The 20,913-nt window shown below is 40.4% G+C and overlaps 1 protein-coding gene across 1 annotated transcript in view; it reads right to left on the minus strand.

The window, feature by feature from the left end:
• The window catches only part of SORCS3 (sortilin related VPS10 domain containing receptor 3), a 584,073-nt gene that overhangs the window by 191,182 nt on the left and 371,978 nt on the right, over positions 1–20,913 (minus strand). The window contains exon 5 of the mRNA XM_039218779.1: positions 18,300–18,373. Coding sequence (XP_039074710.1) covers positions 18,300–18,373 — 74 coding nt within the window. The remainder of the gene's footprint in view (positions 1–18,299; positions 18,374–20,913) is intronic.

Consider the following 20,913-nt stretch of genomic DNA (forward strand, 5'->3'; position numbering starts at 1 on the left):
GCCATATAATAAAATCATTCAGCAATTAGTGATTAATGACATACAACAGTAAGTTTCTCTGTGGTCACCTCCCCCACTGCTGTTTCTCTCTGGTCTTACCCACTTCCCAGTGCAGTGATTATACCTGGAGCAGCGAGCGTCTTTTTATAATCAGGGTAGATTTCTGAGCCTAGAAGACCATCATTGCCAGCAGAGAGTGTCCAGCAGAGCCTGGCACAATGGTGGGGCGAAATGGAACCACCTATAAAGACACAGTCCCTGGCAGGGAGGAAAGTTCAAAAGCATGAGACTTCCCTGGACAAACCACCAAGGCCGGTGTTCAGCAGCAGGTGTTGACACCCTAGGTTCTATTGTTTTGATGACAGGGTTACCCTTGCCAAGGAAAGGCATGCCAACACTATGAGCTTTTTTTTAATGTTTATTTATTTCTGAGGGGGAGAGAGAGAGAGAGAGAGAGAGAGAGAGAGAGAGAATGAGAGAGAGGGAGACTGGCAAAGGGGCAGAGAGCGAGGGAGACACAGAATCCAAAGCACGCTCCAGGCTCCGAGCTGTCAACACAGAGCCCAATGTGGGACTCAAACCCACAACTGCGAGATCATGACTTGAGTTGAAGTCAGATGCTTAACTGACTGAGCCACCCAGATACCCCATCACTGTGAGATTAATAGTCTTCTTTACCCTCTTGTCTATCTGACGTCTGCCTTCACTGCACTTTTAGCCCTGACTCTCCCCACCCTCAAAGTACTTGACACCCACTCGCTAAGCAGGGCCCCATTACAGCACACCTCTCTGGCCAATCCTCCCACAAATGCCCAAAATCAAACTGGACAGTATCAGCTCCAAACTAGGCAAGACCACATATACTCTGGTTCACATGAACACTTATTACAGCCCCATGAAGCAGACTATTGGTGTTCATCCCATTTTATGAACAAAGAAACTGAGGCCCTGGGCCCAATATCACACAGCTAATAATCAGTACAGCTATGATTCACACCGAAGTGGTCAGTGGCCAGACCAACACACTGGGCCACCACATTGTTCTGCCTGTGTGCTCGTTAAAAAGAGTTGCAATAATGGACACCATGAACTTAACACATTGTTAAATGCTAACTTGCTATGGTCATTGTCCACATAATAGTTATTATTATTTTACATAGCTTTTTTTATTATTGCTTTATTATTTATTGCTATTATTATCAAAACTCATTTCCCTCTTAGGAACAGTAAGGATGAGGTGTACACCTCTCTCCCCACTGTTGCGGATACAGTGGCCTGTGGTATGCACCCTACCCTGCCCTAGACATCCCCTCCCTGGTGCTGGAGATTTATGTGTGGCTGATGATTCTCAGCTGAGCTGCTGGCTGGGAATTTGCAACAGGTGATGATAGCCACCTCACCAAGGTTGCCCCCTTGGGTGTGGGAGGGTCACTGTGGAGGTATGAAGTCCAACCCCTTGGCCCAAGACCGGATGTGCTGAAAGGCCATCCCAGCTACATGGCCCCTGCCCTGGGATCAGCTGCTGCAACTGAATGGTAGCCCCACCTCATCCCTCCACTCCATGCTCCTTCACCCTTCAAAGGGAAAGTCTGAGCTCCCAAAAAGCCTCCTACACACAAAAAACTTCTGTTTTAAAGTCTACTTACCAAGGAAACAGCACCTACAACATCTACCCACCCCACAAAAAACAAAAATACAAACAACAAACACAGAAACCAACAAAAGCATTCAGAGAACAGTCTTAGTGCCCTTTTAAATATTTTTTTAAGTTTATTTATTTTGAGAGAGAGAGTGAGCATGAAAGGGGTAGAGAAAGAGAGAGAGACAGAGAGAGAGAGAGAGAGGTAAAGAGAGAGAATCCCAAGTAGACTTCCACACCCAATGAGAGCCAGGTGCGGGGCTCAAAGCCACAAAAAGCAAAATCATGACCTGAGCCAAAATCTAAAGTCTGACACTTAACTGACTGAGCTACCCAGGTGCCTCCATTGGTGCCCTTTTAATTTTTAATTAATTGATTTATTATTATTATTATTATTAGAGAGAGGGAGATCATGAGTGGGGGAGAGGGTGAAGAGAGAGAGAGAATCTTAAGCAGCCTCCATGCTTAGCACAGAGTCCAACATGGGGCTTGATCCCACCACTCTGGGAACATGACCTAACTGGAAATCAAGAGTCGAACACTGAACCAACTGAGACTACAGGCACCCCCTTGGTGTCCTTTTATACTAAGGACAACCACACCTAAGTCCAGAATGTGGCTTTTCACAAAGTCTGTAAATATCATGCTGAATTGGAACATGCATTAAAAGGTTAATCCATAACATCTATAAATCTGTGGTCACTATTCTTTGGCCATTTATTTCGAAGTGTGACTTGAGTTTTTTAGATATTATGAAATTATAAGACAATACTCTAGGACCAAAGGAGGATTTGGATTTATTCCCTATTCTTCAGGAGTTTTTTCTCTTTATTTTTTCCTCCTTTCCCTTTCATTACCTCTTTCAATGGCAAAGCACATTTTCTGGAATTTCCTAGAGTTCCATCTCCTTCCAGTTCTCACTGCCCCTAATAACAAGGGCACTTGGTCTCCAGCTCTTCTGTCTATGATTTGCTATTAATTCCCCTGCAAGAATGACCTTCCTAGGGGCCAGTCCTGGGCATGCCCTGGCCCTGAGCAGAACTCTTCAAGGTGTACAGCATTAACTGCACAACCTTCAACCTGGTATTTAAGGCCTCTCAGAAATCTCTTTAATCCTCTTACAGCCTTACCAGCATCTCTTCTCCCATAAGCACAGAACCTGAACTTCCTGACAGCCTGAACTATTCACAATTTTCTAAACACACTTTTGAAGCTCTCCCTTTGCTCCTTCCTCTGCCTGAAATTTCTGCCATCACATTTCACCAGAAGGCACAGGAACCCACACATACACTCTGCCTCATGTAACTGAGCCCATCTTTCCAGATTCTTCCCAAATGCCACCTCCTCTGTGAAGACATAACTGATGCCACTTCCCTGGGCCCTTCTATAACAGGCTTCACCTCCCTCCCTCTGCCACTTCCCATGGTCCTTTGTATCAGATATTTGTCCATACGTCTCTGTATCAGTTAGCTTTGGCTTTGAGCCAAATTCAGTGGTTCACCACAATAATTATTTATTTTGCTCATATATCTAGGGGCCAGCTAAACATTGGTTTATCCAGGCTGGGCTCTCTGGGAGGCTTTGGTCCATTGGTTCCTCTCAAAGATGTGTGCTTAGGCATGCACCGTGTGTTCACTGTGGCACCTGAGCCGGGGGGGGGGGGGACGGGGCACAGCTACTATGCTGGGCCCAGGTGAAAGAGGCACACTCAACTGGGCAGGTACTTGAAAAGATTCTGCTTGTGTCATATCTACTAAACTTGAAGAAATCAAGTCACGTGGATGAACCCACAGTCAAGGGGGTGAGGAAGTACCTGCCATGTAGAGTCAAAAAGCACCATAAATTTACATGGTGACAGGTCTCAATGTAGAATTCTATTACTTTAGAGAGCTCAGAATTGGAACAACCCTCATCTGCTGTCCTTTATATCCCTTTATAGGGATACACGGTTCACAGAGTGGGTACTCGAAACCATCTCTCAGATGGAATTGCTCAGTAAGTACATCTAAATGGACGTAAAGAAAAATCAATAACTTCATTCATGCCCTAGTGCTCATAAAAACTCCAGGCGTTATTTTTATAATGACTAACATCTAGACAGCATTTTGCAGCTACAAAGCATTTTAATAATATCTTATGCTTTCAAAGTACACTTAAATATATTATCTCATTTAGCATGGAGTGCATACATTTCAAAAGATGCCTGGAGGTGGTCATGTCTTCGCTGGTTGTAACTACTCTCTAACTGTGGATTTCAAGTGCTGTGGAGAAAAGGGACGGTTTCTGGTAAGGGGGCCCAGTCTGTATGACTCAGAGCACAAAACCTGGGAGTTCACTAACTTGCCTCCCTGGTTTTCAAAACCACTTCCTAACCACCTCCTCTGGTTTCCAAAACCTACAGTGCAAAGGAGCTGCCGGGACACAGGGTTAATGTGGAAATTCCTGAGGCCTAGACCTAGAGATTGTGATCGCGAGTTTTGAGGTGAGACTCAAGAATCTGCATTTTTAACAAGCATCTCAAGTCAATCCACTGCAGGTTCTCCCTTGACCATCAACTGAGAAACAAAATTGTCCCTGACCATCAGAGAAGTACCCAGGATTTCCTCATATGCCACCACCTAATGCTGGAGACCAACACTCAAGCTGTAAAAGGATTATGGATGCCTGGGAGGAAAGCACTGGGCTGAGACTCCAACATGTTCTGGCCAGTCCATTGAGTCCTACAGATGAAGACACAGAAAGCCAGAAATCTCTGAGTGCCCCAAGGCCTGATGCCATCCACTGACAGAAGCACGATTTGTACCCAGAAGGCCCAATCCTACTCAAATTCTCCTCCTGCTTATATCACACACAGGTCACGGATTCTCCTCTACCCAGTTGACTGAGTTTTCCTGAGCTATGGAAAAATCCTAACAAATCTCACATTAGGGAATGAGGAAAGTAAGAAAGGGAGGGAGAGAGAGAGGGAGGGAGGAAGGAAAGGAGAGAGGAAAGAGGGGAGGGAAGGAAAGCGGGAGGGGAGGGAAGAAGGCTCGGCTGGCTCCCCCAGTCATGTGATCCATGTTCCAAATCTCCTCTTCTACAAACACAGAGAAAATAGTCATAAAACTTAGCTCCATTTGTTCTATTTCACTGTTGGTTTTTTAATGAGACTTGTTAAACAGGGGGCAATAATGCTAAAAAAAAAATGTATGAAGCAGGGTTTTGAACCTCTCCTTCCTACAGTCACGTGGACAAGCATATGGCCATCACATTTTAAACCCCCACCCAGGGCTTTTGGCCTGCTCCTTGACAACTATTGCATACTTTGGCACCTTTTATAGATCAGCCTGGTTCCAGGGTCTGACCTTTTCAACACTTCAGTCTCCTCCCATCCATCCAAAATGCTGAGTGGGCAGAGCAGGGATTTCCCCAGGGGTACTCTCTCCGCCTCCACTGTGCACAGTTCTGCCCCAATTACTTGACAGCTTCTCTTCAACACTGCTGGAGGAAAAGGTTGGAGAATGTCTGAATAGGACACGACTGGCCAGTGGGGAGATAAGAAGGGGCGGGGCATGCCCCTAATCCATCATCCAGACTGTCTTCCCAAAGAGCAAACGTGAGTGAGATGCCTAAAGCAGGATAATGTATCCTGATGGGGGGAGGGGGGATTGGAGGAAAAACAACATAGATTCTTGAACCCCGACTGTAAGCAAAAGGGACCAAGGTGGTGGAATATGCCAGTTGCTAGATTCACAGACATGCACACAGGCAGAAAACTGCCATCTGTGAAAGGCAATATGCTGCAGCTGAAAAAAATAAAGTCTAATCGCCTGAAGGAATTCCCTGTTTTAGGCAACCCTTTGAGAAAAAAAACAAGTTAGGGAGTGACTAAATGAATGATTTTCAGTGTCATTTGCCACCAAGTAAATGAAAGGGTCTGTTTCTTCTAATCCCATCACCACAGCCTTCCCTCCTATCCTGTCACACCTAACTCTCTGAACTAGCACTTCACTTGCCAAAACCATGTTTAGGTGAGTGTGGACAATTATCTTCTCACCAAACATGATAAGCCCATTGACAGAGAAGAGGGTCACCAGGCAATGTCCTCACTTAACACAATGGCTTATGTAGTTTGGCAACCATTTAAACAGCGTCTACACTATGAAGTTGGACATTTTGGGGTTATTATAAGCTCTGAGCAAAGATATCCAGAAGATTTACATCAGTATGCAGTCTGTGTAAAATGAAAAGACTAATTTGGATCAATGATTTTATAGACATTTTTGTTTCTTTAATAAATGGTCTTCTATCTTCAAAACAAATTGTAGGCAGAAGCCTAATATATATAACTAATTAAGAAGCTGAGTAGTTCTGGCTGAGGCAAAAATGAGAAGGCCAAGGAACTGATCACTAAGCACCTCACAGGCTTTTCTGTGAATCACGTAGTCCCCAGGGGCAAATTATCTGAACCCCTGTAGAGTTTTCAAGGGCGTTGTCAGAAAAGTCATCAGACCAGGTAACATAACAAGGCCCTTTTCACTCTAACATTTCCATAATTGTTTAGTCTAAATGAGAATGTATCAATTGAGTGGAATATTCTGCCACCACCAAAATGATCTTTATGAAATTATGTACACATACAGAAAACTATTCAAGTTAGGTATAAGTGAAATTTTTAAAAATGATCTAAAATGAGCACATAATATAATTTTGTGAGAAAGTGCTCTTATGTGTACAAAAATTATTACAGGACTAAATAATGTTTTGTTAAATTGATTAAATCATTGGTTTAATAAAATTTTAATGCCATTGTATCAATTAAAATGCACATAAGAATGGGTCACTTTAAAAACTCATACATTAGATAGGTACTTTTTAAAAGTCTACAATCCCATAATTTCTCATTGGAGAATGGAACTCAGGATCAGGATACTAGAGAAGATTTGCATCTGTCCTGAGAAAAACCAATAGCTTATCTACTGACAGTGAGCTGCACAGAAATGCACTTAAGCTTCTCAGAAAAAAGTACCATATGTTAATAAATCTTCATAAAACATGTATATCATGCCATTCACCTACACAAAAGATGAATGCCCTCCATTAGCCAGAATGACAAGTCTAAATCACTTTGCCGGTATATGAGGCCGTACACAATTTGAATCAAGTCTGCTTCTACTCAATTCCTCACTGCCCCTCAATGCAAATCCTATTGTTCTGCCACAGTAGTTCTCCTCAGTGGCACAGGCCAGCCCAGGAAGGCTATTTTGCTTCTCAGAGAACATTCAGCAATTTTGGAATAGCTAGAGACATTTCTGGTTGTCACAAGTTGGGGAGATGGGTGCTGTGGTTATTTATGGAGTGGGAAGCAGAGATCCAGCTAAACTTCTTACATGCACAGGATAATCAACCAGACTAAAATATCAAAAATAGTGAGGTTGAGAAACCCCATTCTAGCGACCCACCAACTGCTCTCCAAACGCATCATGACCTTAGCTTCATGCTGATTATGCTCCTTTCCCAGGGAAACTTGCCTCCCTTCCTTCCTCACCAATTCAACCCATTCTTCAAGATTCTTCAGTCGTAACTTCTCCGGGAAGCCTTTGCTGAGCAGTCATAACACTCCCTCCAATACTCTTTTGGTGTTTCCTACCTCTGGCCATGGTCCCTCAGCGATCCACATGGACTTGCCTCAACATCTGCATCACATCTGCTAAAGCACTCACGATCTGATACAGAACAATCTTTAGTTGATGGTCTTATAAATTTTATTAACATTATGCCAGAAATAATTTTCTCTAAAAATAGCTTTAACAAGTATAATAATAGACATATGCTGAGAGCCAGAAAAATAGAACAGAAATGGAAACATCAACCACAGGCAATGGGATTTGGATGGGGGAAAAAAAAGATTCAGACACACCCCAACTTGTTTGGTTTCAAAGAAGGTGCTAAGTGCTATTTTACCTCTTAATTAATGAGGATGGTCATTTCTTCCACTTGTCTGCTTATCTTATAAGTAATTATGTTATTAATTTTATACTTAATATTTATTAAGTGCTTATTATGGGTAAGGCTTGAGAAGACTGGCATTCAGCCAGGAGGTAGGGTATACTACCTGGTGTGCTTTCTGGCTGATGGGGCTTTGGTCAGAGATCCAGTACAAATGTCACGTGGCTATTAAGGTTAGAGCTCTCCTCCTATTTATATCTCAACCGCCCTCACCACAGGAATAAATCCCTAGTCACATCCCACTCTCCCAATCACTTAAAGTTTAAGATATATTTTCTTTGTAGTGTAAAGAATCCAATGGCACCAACTCTATATGCATGCCATCCAATGGCACATTACAGACACATACCATGGCTACCCAGCCCAATCATGCCCATCTGAAGAGAGATGGTGTGTGCAAAACAGCTTTACTTAGTACCAGAAGTGAAAATTCCTAGAAAAAACATTAGCTAGAAATGTGTAGGACCCATATGAAGGAAACAGTACAATTCTACAGAAGAACACCCAGAAATGAAATAGGAGAAGAGAAACCATGTGGCCAAAAATGAAAACCAGATATTGAAAAAGATTGAGTTCTCTCCAAATGAGTTCATAGCTTCGTTGCAACTCTAATCAATAGTCTACTTAGTCGCTTCAGTGGGTGGGGAGCGGGAGAATTTGGAACATAACAAAGTGATTCTAAATTCATTTGGATGGATAAATGAGTAAGATAAGCCAAGAATATTTTGAAAAAGAAGTCTATTTTTGTTTTATTTTGTTACGTAGCACAGGAGAGGAGACTTGCCCAGCTAGGCATGATGATGTGTTATCAACAATAATTAAACACAGCAAGATCTAGCTCAGGACACAGAGGACCAACCAATCCAATAGAATAAAAGCTGCCTAATGCCACCAACATCAGGGGCACCTAACATGACCAGAGCTTTCTATGCAGGAAATCATCAGATGAGACAGTCCATGGGAAAAGAATTAAGTGGGAATCCATTCATTAGATTTTATTTTACTTAAAAAAAAAAAATTCCTATAAATTCTAAAAATATCCACCAGTGTAAATAAAATTATTATTTTATTAAACTGATTATAATATGGTCAAAGGATGATATGGACAACTATTAATATGAGAATTTTGAAGCATGGTATCAGAGAATGTTCAGTATTTTTATGCCGTATTTTACCTAATTTATGCACAGTATATGCTGTATTCAATGTATATCTAATATATAAAATATGTATATTATTTCTAAAGCTGCATTACAAATCAGAAAACTTCATATAATATTTACATGATCTCACATTGAGCTCACTATCTGAATAAGAAGTAATAAAAGTCATTACAATGGAAAAAGAAAAAGATTTGAACCAATTTTTTAAACTAAAACGTATGTCAAAATCATAAGACAATTAAAACCCAAAGAACAAACTGGGTACAATATTGAAAAACAATGAGCGACCATATAAAGAACTCATAATAAAGAAAAAGAAAAAACAGATGGCCACATAAAAGAAAAACAATGGCTAATAAATATGTGAAAACGTGTCTAAACTCACTGATCTGATAAGAAATGCAAATGAAAACAAGGAAAATTCATTTTTGCATATTGAATTAGATTACTTTTTTAAATTAAATTTTTATGAGGTGTAGTGAAGTGGTATTTTACTAGTTGGAATGGAAACTGTCATAAAATTTCTGGAGAACAATTTGGCATGATAATATTACATATATATTGTTTTGGTACTCTATCCTTAAAAATTGTAATAATCAGACTTTGGGCAAATAATTACTTAAAGGTTTTCAGAACAACATTCCAATGTCTTTTTTAATAATAAAAGTTTAGAAGCAAGAATCTATGTTAAATAATGAATGAATGATTAAATTATTATTATATCTACCAATTAGAATAAAATGCAAATGATATGTTTTAAATTATGTTTGGAAAGTATATAGGATTGTACAGGAAAATGTTAAAGTGTGTTTTTATTTATTTTTTTTTATTTTTTTATTTTTTTAATATTTTTTATTTATTTCTAGGAGAGAGAGAGACAGCGTGAGCAGAGGAGGGTCAAAGAGAGAGGGAGTCACAGACTGAAACAGGCTCCAGGCTCTGAGCTGGCAGTCAGCACAGAGCCCGACGCGGGGCCCGAACCCACGAACCGCGAGATCATGACCTAAGCGAAAGTCGGACGCTCAACCGACTAAGTCACCCAGGCACCCCTAAAGTGTGTTTTTAAAAGAAACAAAATTTTATAAAACAACATGATCTCAATAATGATGAAACAAATATTTAGGTTCAAAATTATACTATGGAAAAAATTTATGAACTGCTTGATTTTTTTTTAAGTCATGTTCTCTGGGCAATGAAAGTATAGGTAATTACTTCTTCTTATTTTTCTGCCTTTCCTTAAATGTCTATGACAAATATCCATTGTGTCTAAAATCAGCGGGAAAAATTAAAACGTGTTTGTTTCTTTTTAAAATTAATTTTGTAGTTTGGGCCTCTCCACCTTTCCCCACATGCCTGGCCGTCTCTGCTCCAGAACTCTTATTGGTAAGAGGTTCTCTAGAAAGTATGCATTCCTTTCCGAGTTCTTCCCTGTTTTATGCCCTGCCATGTACTGATTCGTATCTCCCCTGCCCCCGCTGCCCAAATTCATATGTTGAAGCTGCAACCCTAAGGATTAGTGTCCTTATAAGAACAGACACCAGAGCTTGCTCTCCACCTCCACCACGTGAGGACACAACAAGGAGATGACCATCTACAAGGCAGGAAGAGAGTTCTCACCAGAAACCAAGCATACTGGCACTCTGATCTCAGACGTCCACATGAGAAAATAAATTTATGTTGTTTATACTGCCCAGTCTATAGTATTTCATTATGGCAACCCCAGAAGACTAATACATACACTTAGTCTAGGCTGGAACAGAACACTCCCACATTTTGCTCAATGAGAAAAAGGGCGACTCTGCCTGCAATCCTGCAGCCAACCTGCATTTTAAACAGCCTCCAGGCTTTCAATTTGGTGTTTTCTCCTTGGGTTTCTCTGTTCAACATTCTACTCTTCCTTCTCTCCCTAGCCCTCTTCCTGACCCACCAAATTTTCATGCTCCCTAATCATGAAGGTGCAGAACAATTTATTACTATCCACATTTCTTCATGTAAGGAGCAAGCCCTGCATGAACAATCTGGCCTTCAAGAAGATGGCAGCAGTCAAACTATTCTACTCTACCCAGGGGCTCTCTCAACCCAGGCTTCACAGGACTATAACCAACTCGAATCTCACCTGCTATAAGGACAATCAAACTTGCTCTCCTCTGAAAGTTTATTTATCAGTGAGATTCCACTATCTCCGAGTTGAATGAATATTCTCACGTCTTCCTCATAATCATCTGTGTGGAATAAACATTGGAAGTCATGTGTTTCTAATTCCAGAGCCAATAGCCAAGGCTAGGGAAAGAGGGGAAATGATATTTCCTTTTGTGTCCTGGAATTTGTCTTCCATTGGACTAGGTGAGTAAAGTGGCTATCTTTGAATTCTATGTTGAACATATACAAGTATTTTCAGATATCCCAAGGCCTTGTCAAATATGATGTCTTCTCATAATAGAGAAGTCATTAAGTATATAGCTACATATGTCCCCTTATGTCTCATCCCTCATAGAACACATGTGGTAAACATAATTATAACATGAGTCTAACACATCTTGATTTCATTCAAAGAGGTGAGCATTCTGTCTTCCTCAGTGCACTGGCTGACTACCATGTATGGCTTTTGAGCACTGCATTTGCTCTTAGCATTAACATAGCTCTTCCAGGGCCAAGATACAACCAGACAGACAGCATGGGCAGCCCCCACCAGCAAAGTAGAAACTGATTTCTGCTTGCAAGCTGAGTTTTCACATCTCCCCTCCTGACCTTGCATGTATTATTTTGAATGTAATGCATTTTTAAATTGCCATACCATTTAAAAAATGTAAGGGAGAGCTGAATTAAGTATTATTTGTGGCGTACCCTGGTTTGCAAAGGGCCTCTAAATCTGATCTCTTATATCGGGTCGATGCCTAAATCCCATTACTTGAGATTGCAAATGACTGTGTTTGCAAAATTGTAGATGCACATTTAGAGGCAGCTTCAAAAATTCAACCCATAATGTTCACTTTGTTTGAAAAGACCTTGATTTTCCAGGAAGCAATATCAAGCCATTCAGCCCGTTCCTTAACTCTGTCTCTGTCGTGACTAATGTATTAATAGCCTAAATGACTTGCCATGTAGCTCTTCAGGAATCATACTTTAAGTTCTAAATGAGTTCCTGGATGAAGAGAAAGAGCCAATACTAGAAGCAAAACATAGGATACAATTCCAGAACGGGTGCGATCTACAGAGTTCAGGTGGAGGTAAAGGTGCAAGAGGGTTCACACCAACTATGTCACCTCAAGGCAATTATTCTCCATTTTTACCTCCTGCTTCTCTGCCCAATGTCTTCTACACCCATAGCTGCTAGTATGCCAAGATGGGTAGGTCTAGGACTCAGAAACATGGGATGTTTTGTCTTAGGTGAAATTAGCACTTCTCTGAAAGGACACCCGCACACTTGCTGGGTGACAGATTACCATAAAACTTAGCAGCTAAAAACAGCAAATATTTATTATCTTACTGTTTCTATAGGCCAGGAAATAGGACATGACTTAAGTGGGGGCCTCTGCCTCAAGGTCTCTCACAAGGAAAACAATCAATGTGTTGGCCGGGGCTGCAGTCTCAGATAAAGGATGAGCAGAGAAGAAACTGCTTTCAAGCGCACCCATGTGACTGCTGGCAGGGGTTCAGTTGTTCCTCATTGGAACCGAACTGTTGGACTGAGGCTCTAAGTTCCCCCACAGACTATTGGCTGGAGACCTCCCTCAGTTCCTTGCTACATGGGTCTCTCCACAGTGGCAACTCGCAGTATGGTAGCCTGCGTTAGCCAAGCAAGCCATAGCACACCTAAGATGTAAACGACTGTCTTTTTGAATCCAGGTCTCTGTGAAGTGACATTCTCATTACCTCTGCCACATCCTATTCACTAGAATCAAGTCACTACATTCAGCTCAAACTCAAAGGGAAGAGAATACACACTGGAAGGGTCCCCAGAAGACAGACACCATTGGGGGCCATTTTGGAGGTTACCTGCTACAAGGAAGAAGTAAATATTAAGTCTAGACACAGATTTATATTTGCCTATGTCATAGGTAGTAATATATATTAGCACACGATGTTGGTATTATTTTTAATCACAGGTATTAAAGATATTCAAAATGTATGTGTTTGGATGCAATGATTCGCCCTCTGGTAGTAATCAAACCAAAAATATTAAACCCTAAAAAGTACCAACTCCCCCTCCTCCATGTTCTAAGAGATGTGCACCTAACAAATACTACATTGATTTGCTAAAGGTGTAGGGTGAAAGCAACAGATAGAGAAGTAAAGGACAGAGGGTAGGTCACCACATGTAAGAAAAGCCTGTGATACCCGGGGAGGATAGGTGTAAGTCTCAGAAAGGAGGCTTCTGAAATAATACGCCTCTGTGACTCAGAGCCCATAGAAAGAGAAGGAAAAGATAAAGTAACTACCATCATGATCAGGACTTCTAGAGACAAACATGGGCCGAGGAGTTTTAGAAAGACTTACTGTGTGCTGTGTGATATAATGCTTCTTTGTAACCCAGTTAAGAAAGTGTTCAGTAAAAAGTGGCATTGTTCTGAAATGCTTTCAGTATTGAAATTGGGTCATAATCACTGAAATGTGATACTCTGCTGAGACTGGGAAAAACACAACCAAAGTTTCTACTTGGGCTACCTAGACACTGGTCCAGGAAAACAATCCTAGATATTAAAGACATATGCATAAAATATTGATGAAACTGCTATTTATGGTAATGAAAAATGTGGAAATTTCCAATATCCAATAAAAATAAAACCTAGTAATAAAGTATGTATCATTAGATAATGAAGTCTTGCATACACAATTAAAAATGATGGTTATAAAGGTCTTATAATAACATAAAAACTGTTCTAATAGAACATTAAGAGGAGAAAAATTAAGACTGGAGACATTCACATTTGATGTGTATAGGCTATGTATAAATGAGCATATGCAGACAAAAAGAGACTGGGGAAAATAAGAACAATAAAAGCTTGGAAAGGCAAGACTGTAATGAGAATACTTTTCGTCTATTGGTTTTTATTTTTCCCATTCCATCACTTTCTCCTTTAAAAGACATTTTCCTAGGACCTCGTATCTACACTCACCTGGAGGAACCGCTCTACTTTTTCATTCTCCTACCTTCCCTCGTGGTCTTTTTGAAAAAGCAGAAGAGAAGCTGCCGGCACAACAATCATCAGGACTCTACAGTGGCTACACTGATCTCAATCAAAGTACAATAGAGACATGGAGCCCGTCTTGACTGTCCCTACACAGCAGCCACTGGTCTGCCTGTAACCAGGCATCATAACAGCTCAAAAGAACAGTCCTTAAGGAAGCTTCTTCCTGGGCCCTCTAAAGTGGGCTGATCTAAAACTAGTACTACATCTATTGACTTCTTATGGGGTTTCTTACTCTCAATACCAGTACACACTGCAACCCAAACAGCCCAGAAAAGGAGTAAGAGTTTAAAGTCCCTGATACCTCAGTGTGTGTACTTTATCAGAATACCCTCCTGCAATGATGGACCGTGATCTTTCAGGAGACAGAATAATCAAGGGAAGTTAATAAGGAAGAGATATTGGAGATATTCTTTCTCTCTTTCACAACACTATTCAAGCAAATGCCATCAGAGACCAGAGGCACCAGAGGAAGGTGAATACCTAGGGAGGGTGAGGGGCCACAAAGGCAAAGCTGGGAACCACAACAAGTATTCACATTGGATGTGCAAAAAAACAATCTTCTCACTGCAGAATGTTCCTGCCTGTTAAATATCTCCCAATGGAAGAGTGGAAATACTATTCATTTGCAGCTCAGTAGGATATTAAAACAAAAACAAAAACAAAACAAAAGAAATACACACTTTCCCCCCATGATAGCTCTGCCCAAACAGACTAGAAAGGGATTATGTTAAGACACATATTCCTCTTTTGTGCTCTGCTTGCAAACTATAATTGCTGAAGCAGTTGGAGTGATAAATGGGAACACAAGACAGGCCTGTTGATCTGCCTGTTAACGAGGTATCAAATGAGTAAAGGGTCACATACAAAGAAGGAGTTTTCATGTCAGTCGATCTTATTCTTTGGGCATGCATCACATAGCTGAATCACTCCATAATGTAAGACTAGGTGACCTCTCTTGATGGGGTGACAACATCTGGAACTTATAAAGAAAATTTTACCTCCAGATGAAGCTTTTATTATTGCTGCCATCAAATATTTTGCCCCACGCCCGGCCAAACTCAAAGGCACTGTGGGGCACTAAGGAGGAAACGGATAATAATGGCAGCCCTTTACGATACCTAACACACGTTTCACAGCCATTACAGCAACTGTGAGGCATGTGTGTGGTCGGTTCTTCCTCCATGACCCTTGGCAAAAATCACTCTGGATCACAGTGTTCTTCCCACAAATCCCCGCCAGGTGCAACTTTCCATCAACTGAAGGTGGCTTGGGGGAAGAAATCTATCCATGAAGGATCTTTCCCTAGATAATTGCAGACCTCCAAATTATAGATAACAATATTTGGGCAATATTACCATGAATTGTACATTCACTCTGTCTTCATGGAAGATAAAAGTACTAACAACATCCTTGATCTCAGTATCTTGTTTTAAGCATGACTGAACTCCCTCTAGTGTGTCCCCACTGTCGCCAGTACCGCTTCACTCTCCACCATCCCTCCCAGAGTAGTAGTTTTAGGGATTTTTGTTGTTGATTTGTTTTTGTTTTACCATTTCATAAGAATTATGAAGAGTATTATAAAGAACAGAGGGCAGTGGGAAATTAGGCTGAGAAGTAAATATTTGATAGTAAATTAGATCCAAACAATTATTATCAGATGACCACAGGTATACAAACTTATCATGCATGGAATATGAAATTTGTGTACCAGAAAAATGACAAAGCACTTAGGTGTCATGGTGTTTGGAACTGTTAATAACATAATTCTCAACAATTTATAATGTACAAATTACAAATGTCATATGAAACTGAAGACATGAAATTGCCAGATGTCCAGTTGATCATATCTGGTCCTGTCAGTAACCTTATGAAATTGACAAGAATAATATTGTTCCCATTACAGAGATGAGGGAACCAGAGACTGAAGAGTCCCTCTGTCAGCCAAAGCAGAGCTCGGCACACAGATACACACTTCGTCTTCCCTCAAGGAAGTGCCGAGTGAAGGAGTGTTTCTACTCCTAACCCACATAGGTCATGTCTCTTCAACATAAATGGGTTAGAGTCTGAGACAGACAGGGATTCTGTCATTGGGGGAAAAAAAAGATCTGTGTAAAGTGAGCTCTTCCACTACAACTCCTGTGACACCTAGAAGAATAATCATGGCAATTATACATCAGAAACGAAGAAGTGATAATTACAAAGATGGAATTTCTAGCTACCACTTGGCTAGCCAGCACGGGCACTAACTTTTATATTTCCCCATGGGGCATATATGAAAGAAGCACAGAGTGCAGGAGAGATGAAACACAATTATCAGGACCTGGGGATTTATTCTTTCTGCTACACAAAGGAAGGAGGAGGGCAGACCGCAGCTGGAAGCTTCTCTTCTTGCTCTTTGCAAAATATAGGAAAATGCTGCCCCTCATCCACTTAATTTAATTTCCTTCAGAAATGATGACAAGGCTTATCCAGTCTATTGTACTTTCCTTTTCCATCAACTTGACTTCCTAGTCAGCCAACAGCCACACCATCTCAAGAAATAGCAGAGGATTTTTTTTCCCCTTTTTGATGGACCTTTGAATGATGGCGCACTGAGAAACTGGTCCCTCTGAGATGAGCAAAAGGCTGTAGTCATATAGCTGGAATATCAGAGAAATAAATATTTCCTTTTGTGCTTTAGTCTATTAAAAAATCTTATAGCCCTAAATACAGATCAAATATTAAGTGTAATAATAGTACAGACCAAATAATAGTTGGTTTGAAAAGGGCAAAATAAATAAAAAAAAAATAAAATAAAATAAAAAAAAAAAAAAAAAGAAAAGGGCAAAATAAGTTTGGATAGTCCAGGTGTAGAGTCAAGAGCTCTTCCCTCACCTCAGTTTTCTCCCAGTTGCCCGCACTGTGAATAATCAGTACACAATATACAGTGTGTTTTCACAACTTGCTTCTATAATTATCTTTTTTAATTCTGGTAATAGTTTTGTGGGTACAGAGGGAACTGGATAGAGCCATTGCTTTCAAAGATGTTGGTGTGAATATATATATGTACAAAGTACTCATAACCACCCTCCATTACACACACATGCACATAGACACATACACACCATGCCCACCTTGTATAAGACATAAGTTAATTACTTTTTTTTTTTTAATTTTAGAGTTTGGGAGAGAGAAGCAAATATAGAGAGAGTCTTAAGCAGGGAGTCTGATGCGGGGCTTGATGACATGACCCTGATCATGACCTGGACTGAAATCAAGAGTCAGATGCTCAACCAACTGAGCCACCCAAGTGTCCCCCATTTCATGACTTTCTAAGGGTACTGAACTAAGGTAGTTAGAAAGAAATATGGAATAGAGACTACTTTCAAAGATTAATTTTGTTTTTATTTTAATTAAGCAGATAATTACGCATATTAACCACCTTGGTGCATGCTTCCTAATCTCTATTCCTTTGGCCATACCTCTGCTGAAATGAAAGCAAGATATAAATAAGAAACATTCTCATATTGCAGCAGGAAAAAATAAAATATAAAATTATACTAAACAAAGTTTATTTTGCTGCAAACAAGGTAAAAATACTATGTACAATTATTAAAAACACTTTCTGATGAGGGGGTCTAATTTTCCATTTGGCACATATATTCACTCTTAAAAAAAAGCTTTTCAAAATGTGCTCCACAGAAGTTGTTCTGAAGGATTTATCATTTGTGACACGAGAAAAGGATTCTATAGTGAAATAAGTTTGGAAATCAGTGACTGAATACTTCGTAGACCTCTTCACTTGGGGATTCTCCAGAGTCTTAAATATCCTAACATGAATCTTGCATCTTCAGTAAGGCAGAGTTAAATAATAATTACTTAAAATCATTTGACCATAGAAATGCTTATCGAAGGAGAAGCCTTTTGTGGAACTAGTATTCTTCAGAGTACATTTTAGGAAATACTGCTTTTAGAATGGGTACATAAAGTAGATACTTTTCCCAAAACAAGGGAGATGAATACATAGCTAAGAGCACCTGGTCATGACCTTCTCATAGAGCACCCTAGCCCAGGGCTTCTCAAACCCTAACGTACACACTAAATCACTAGGGACCATGTTACATGCAGATTGCTACCCAGGAAGTCTTGCCTGAGAGTCTGCATTTCTAACAAGTTCTCAGGTGATGCTGATGCTGCCGGTCAACGAACCACACCAAGTAGCAAAGGGCGAGACATCTATCATCAAGTGCTGAAGGTGGCCAGTATTGTCTAGAGTGTTATGCTGTCTGACTAGTCTTTATCCAAGAGGGTAGTGAGTCTGCCGAGGAGGCTTACCAGTAAAACCTGTTGGGTGTGATGCGTTCATGCATGAGCTGCCACCGTCTTCCAAAGTCCATGGAGCTGTAAAGCTGCAAAACAATGAAGTGAGGAAAGCATAAACATCAAGGGAACCGTTCAACATAAATACATGCTGCATTCCCCTGGATAAGGACGTTCCAGCACACCCAAATAGACACCCATTTTACCTAGATGAAAATATATGAACTGAGCCATGCTTATTATGGTGCCTTATAGCACCAAGTAGGTGCCCAACATATATTCAATTGACTGGTGCTTTTGAGCTGAGTGTACATCCTCTATGATGCCATTTATCATTCTCTCCTTCAGGGATAAAACCTTTTGGAAAATTATATCTTATTTTTCTTCAAATCCCCTGAAGTCTTTTTAAAAAAGATTTTTTAGGTTTATTTATTTATCCTTGAGAGAAAGTAAGGGAAGGGCAGAGAGAGAGGAAGAGAGAGAGAATCCCAAGAGCCCAACATGGGGCTCAAACTTACAAACCATGAGACCATGACCTGAGCTGAAATCAAGCAGTATCAGATGCTTAACTGACTGAGCCACCCAGGCTCACCCCCAAACTTCCTGAAGTCTTTAGCTACATTTAAAACAATTCAACAAAATTTACTTAAAATTTATTTATTTAATATCGCCTATACATAAAGCACTCTGGTGGATATGAAGATAAAGAAGTAGATTCTGTGTTCTCAGGGAAATGAAACACAGGTAACAATACTCATCAGCTGCTATCTGAGCCAGTATTATATGCAAAATATTGTACTCTTGAAGTTTTATCTCTTACTGCTCCAACATATAATCTAAATGAAATGGACTCTTCAATGTCAATAAAGACACCACACTTATTTATTTATTTTTTAATGTTTATTTATTTTTGAAAGAGAGAGGGAAAGAGCATGAGTGGGGGAGGGGCAGAGAGAGGGAGGCACAGAATCCAAAGCAGGCTCCAAGGTCTGAGCTGTCAGCACAGAGCACGACATGGAGCTTGAACTCCTGAGTCATGAGATCATGACCTGAGCCAAAGTCGGATGCTTAACCAACTGAGCCCACCCAGCTGCCCTGATACCACGCTTATTTATACTCCCTTGTCTTCACAGAGATAGGGCCACGCTTATGCCTAAGTAAACATGACCCACCCATGCACCCACAGGTGTGGCTTCCTCCCCAGATCCTTTTCTGTCCACCTCAACCCACTCATCTTTTGTACTTCTCAATTCACTGCACTCAACTTTGGTTTCCACTGAGCACTTACGATAAGGTACTATGCGGTTATGTCTTTCAGATCTGTCAGTATTGTTTAGTTGTATTTATATTCTTTAAATACATACAAGGTGTTCACTAAGTATCTGTTGCATAACTCAATAATTAAACAGGCAAGTCAGTATAGATAGTAATTTGTGAAAGGAGGAAAAATTCTGGAAGAGCCTCAAGACTTTGGAAGAATGAAGAACTCCCAGCATAGCAAACAAAGTCAGATTCCACATTCACTTACTTTATGGATGTAGAGTCTGAGTCTTTTTTAACACATAAGGGAAAGGCCAACATTCCTATAAGAGACTAGCCAAGAGTATGAGGTTTATTTTTAAGTGTATATCTGGAAGTACAATATCTCTACCTGATTGATAATGGTGGTGATAATAATAATAATAATAATAAATAATAATAATAATAATAGATGGACCACATTGCTCTTTCACATACTGTTGAGTCTTACAAGGACAATGACAGTAAGGCAAGGCAGTTATAACTAACTTGAATCTTTGCTCCCAAACATTTTCTTTTTTTTTTTTAAGTTTGTGTATTCACTCATTCACCTTCTTATTTTGAGAGAAAGAGAGCAGGGGAGGAGTAGAGAGAGAGAGAGAGGGGGAGAGAATCCCAAGCAGGCTCCACACCATTGGTGCTGAGCCCAACGCAGGTCTCGATCTCATGACCTTTTGATCATGACCCAAGCTGATGTCAAGGGTTAGATGCTTACCTTACTGAACCCTTCAGGTGCTCCAATCATTTTTCAATATATAAACATAGTCCACCACTCCCAGAGGGTACCATTACTATTTTTACTGTCTACCTCTAAGAAGCAGTTCACACCAAGCCACTACTGGTTGGCATGCCCCTCCCTCCATCAGAGTGTGAGTCATAAGAAGAGCTGGATCATGCACAATTCACCCTTATGTATCAGCAGTTATACGATGTCTGGCACATCACAGGTGAGCACACAAACCTATTTCAAAGTTAATGAAAGTTGGTCTTGGAAAAACTTGACCAAAGTTACATTTTGGTCAAAGTAACTAGTATTTAAGGTTTTTTTTTTTTTTAATGCATAGCACGCATCTCCTTCCATGGAATCATGGTGTCTAGTTTATAATGAGAATTCTATTCTGCTTATGTTATACACACTTTTACAGGTGGGGAAACTGGGAAAGGCAGAAGCAGATGGGCCCCAAGTTTATAGAAATGGGGTCAGGTGAAGTATCTTCCCATTATCACATCCCCAGTAGTGCTCACCTACAGGAATATGCTGCCTGGCACACTACACCCACATAATGCTGCCATCTGCAAAATTCTGAGGCTGCAGTCATGCAACTCAAAC

Source organism: Hyaena hyaena, unplaced genomic scaffold (genome assembly GCF_003009895.1).
Source record: "Hyaena hyaena isolate Hyena2069 unplaced genomic scaffold, ASM300989v1 scaffold_778, whole genome shotgun sequence".
NCBI classification, from domain to species: domain Eukaryota; kingdom Metazoa; phylum Chordata; class Mammalia; order Carnivora; family Hyaenidae; genus Hyaena; species Hyaena hyaena.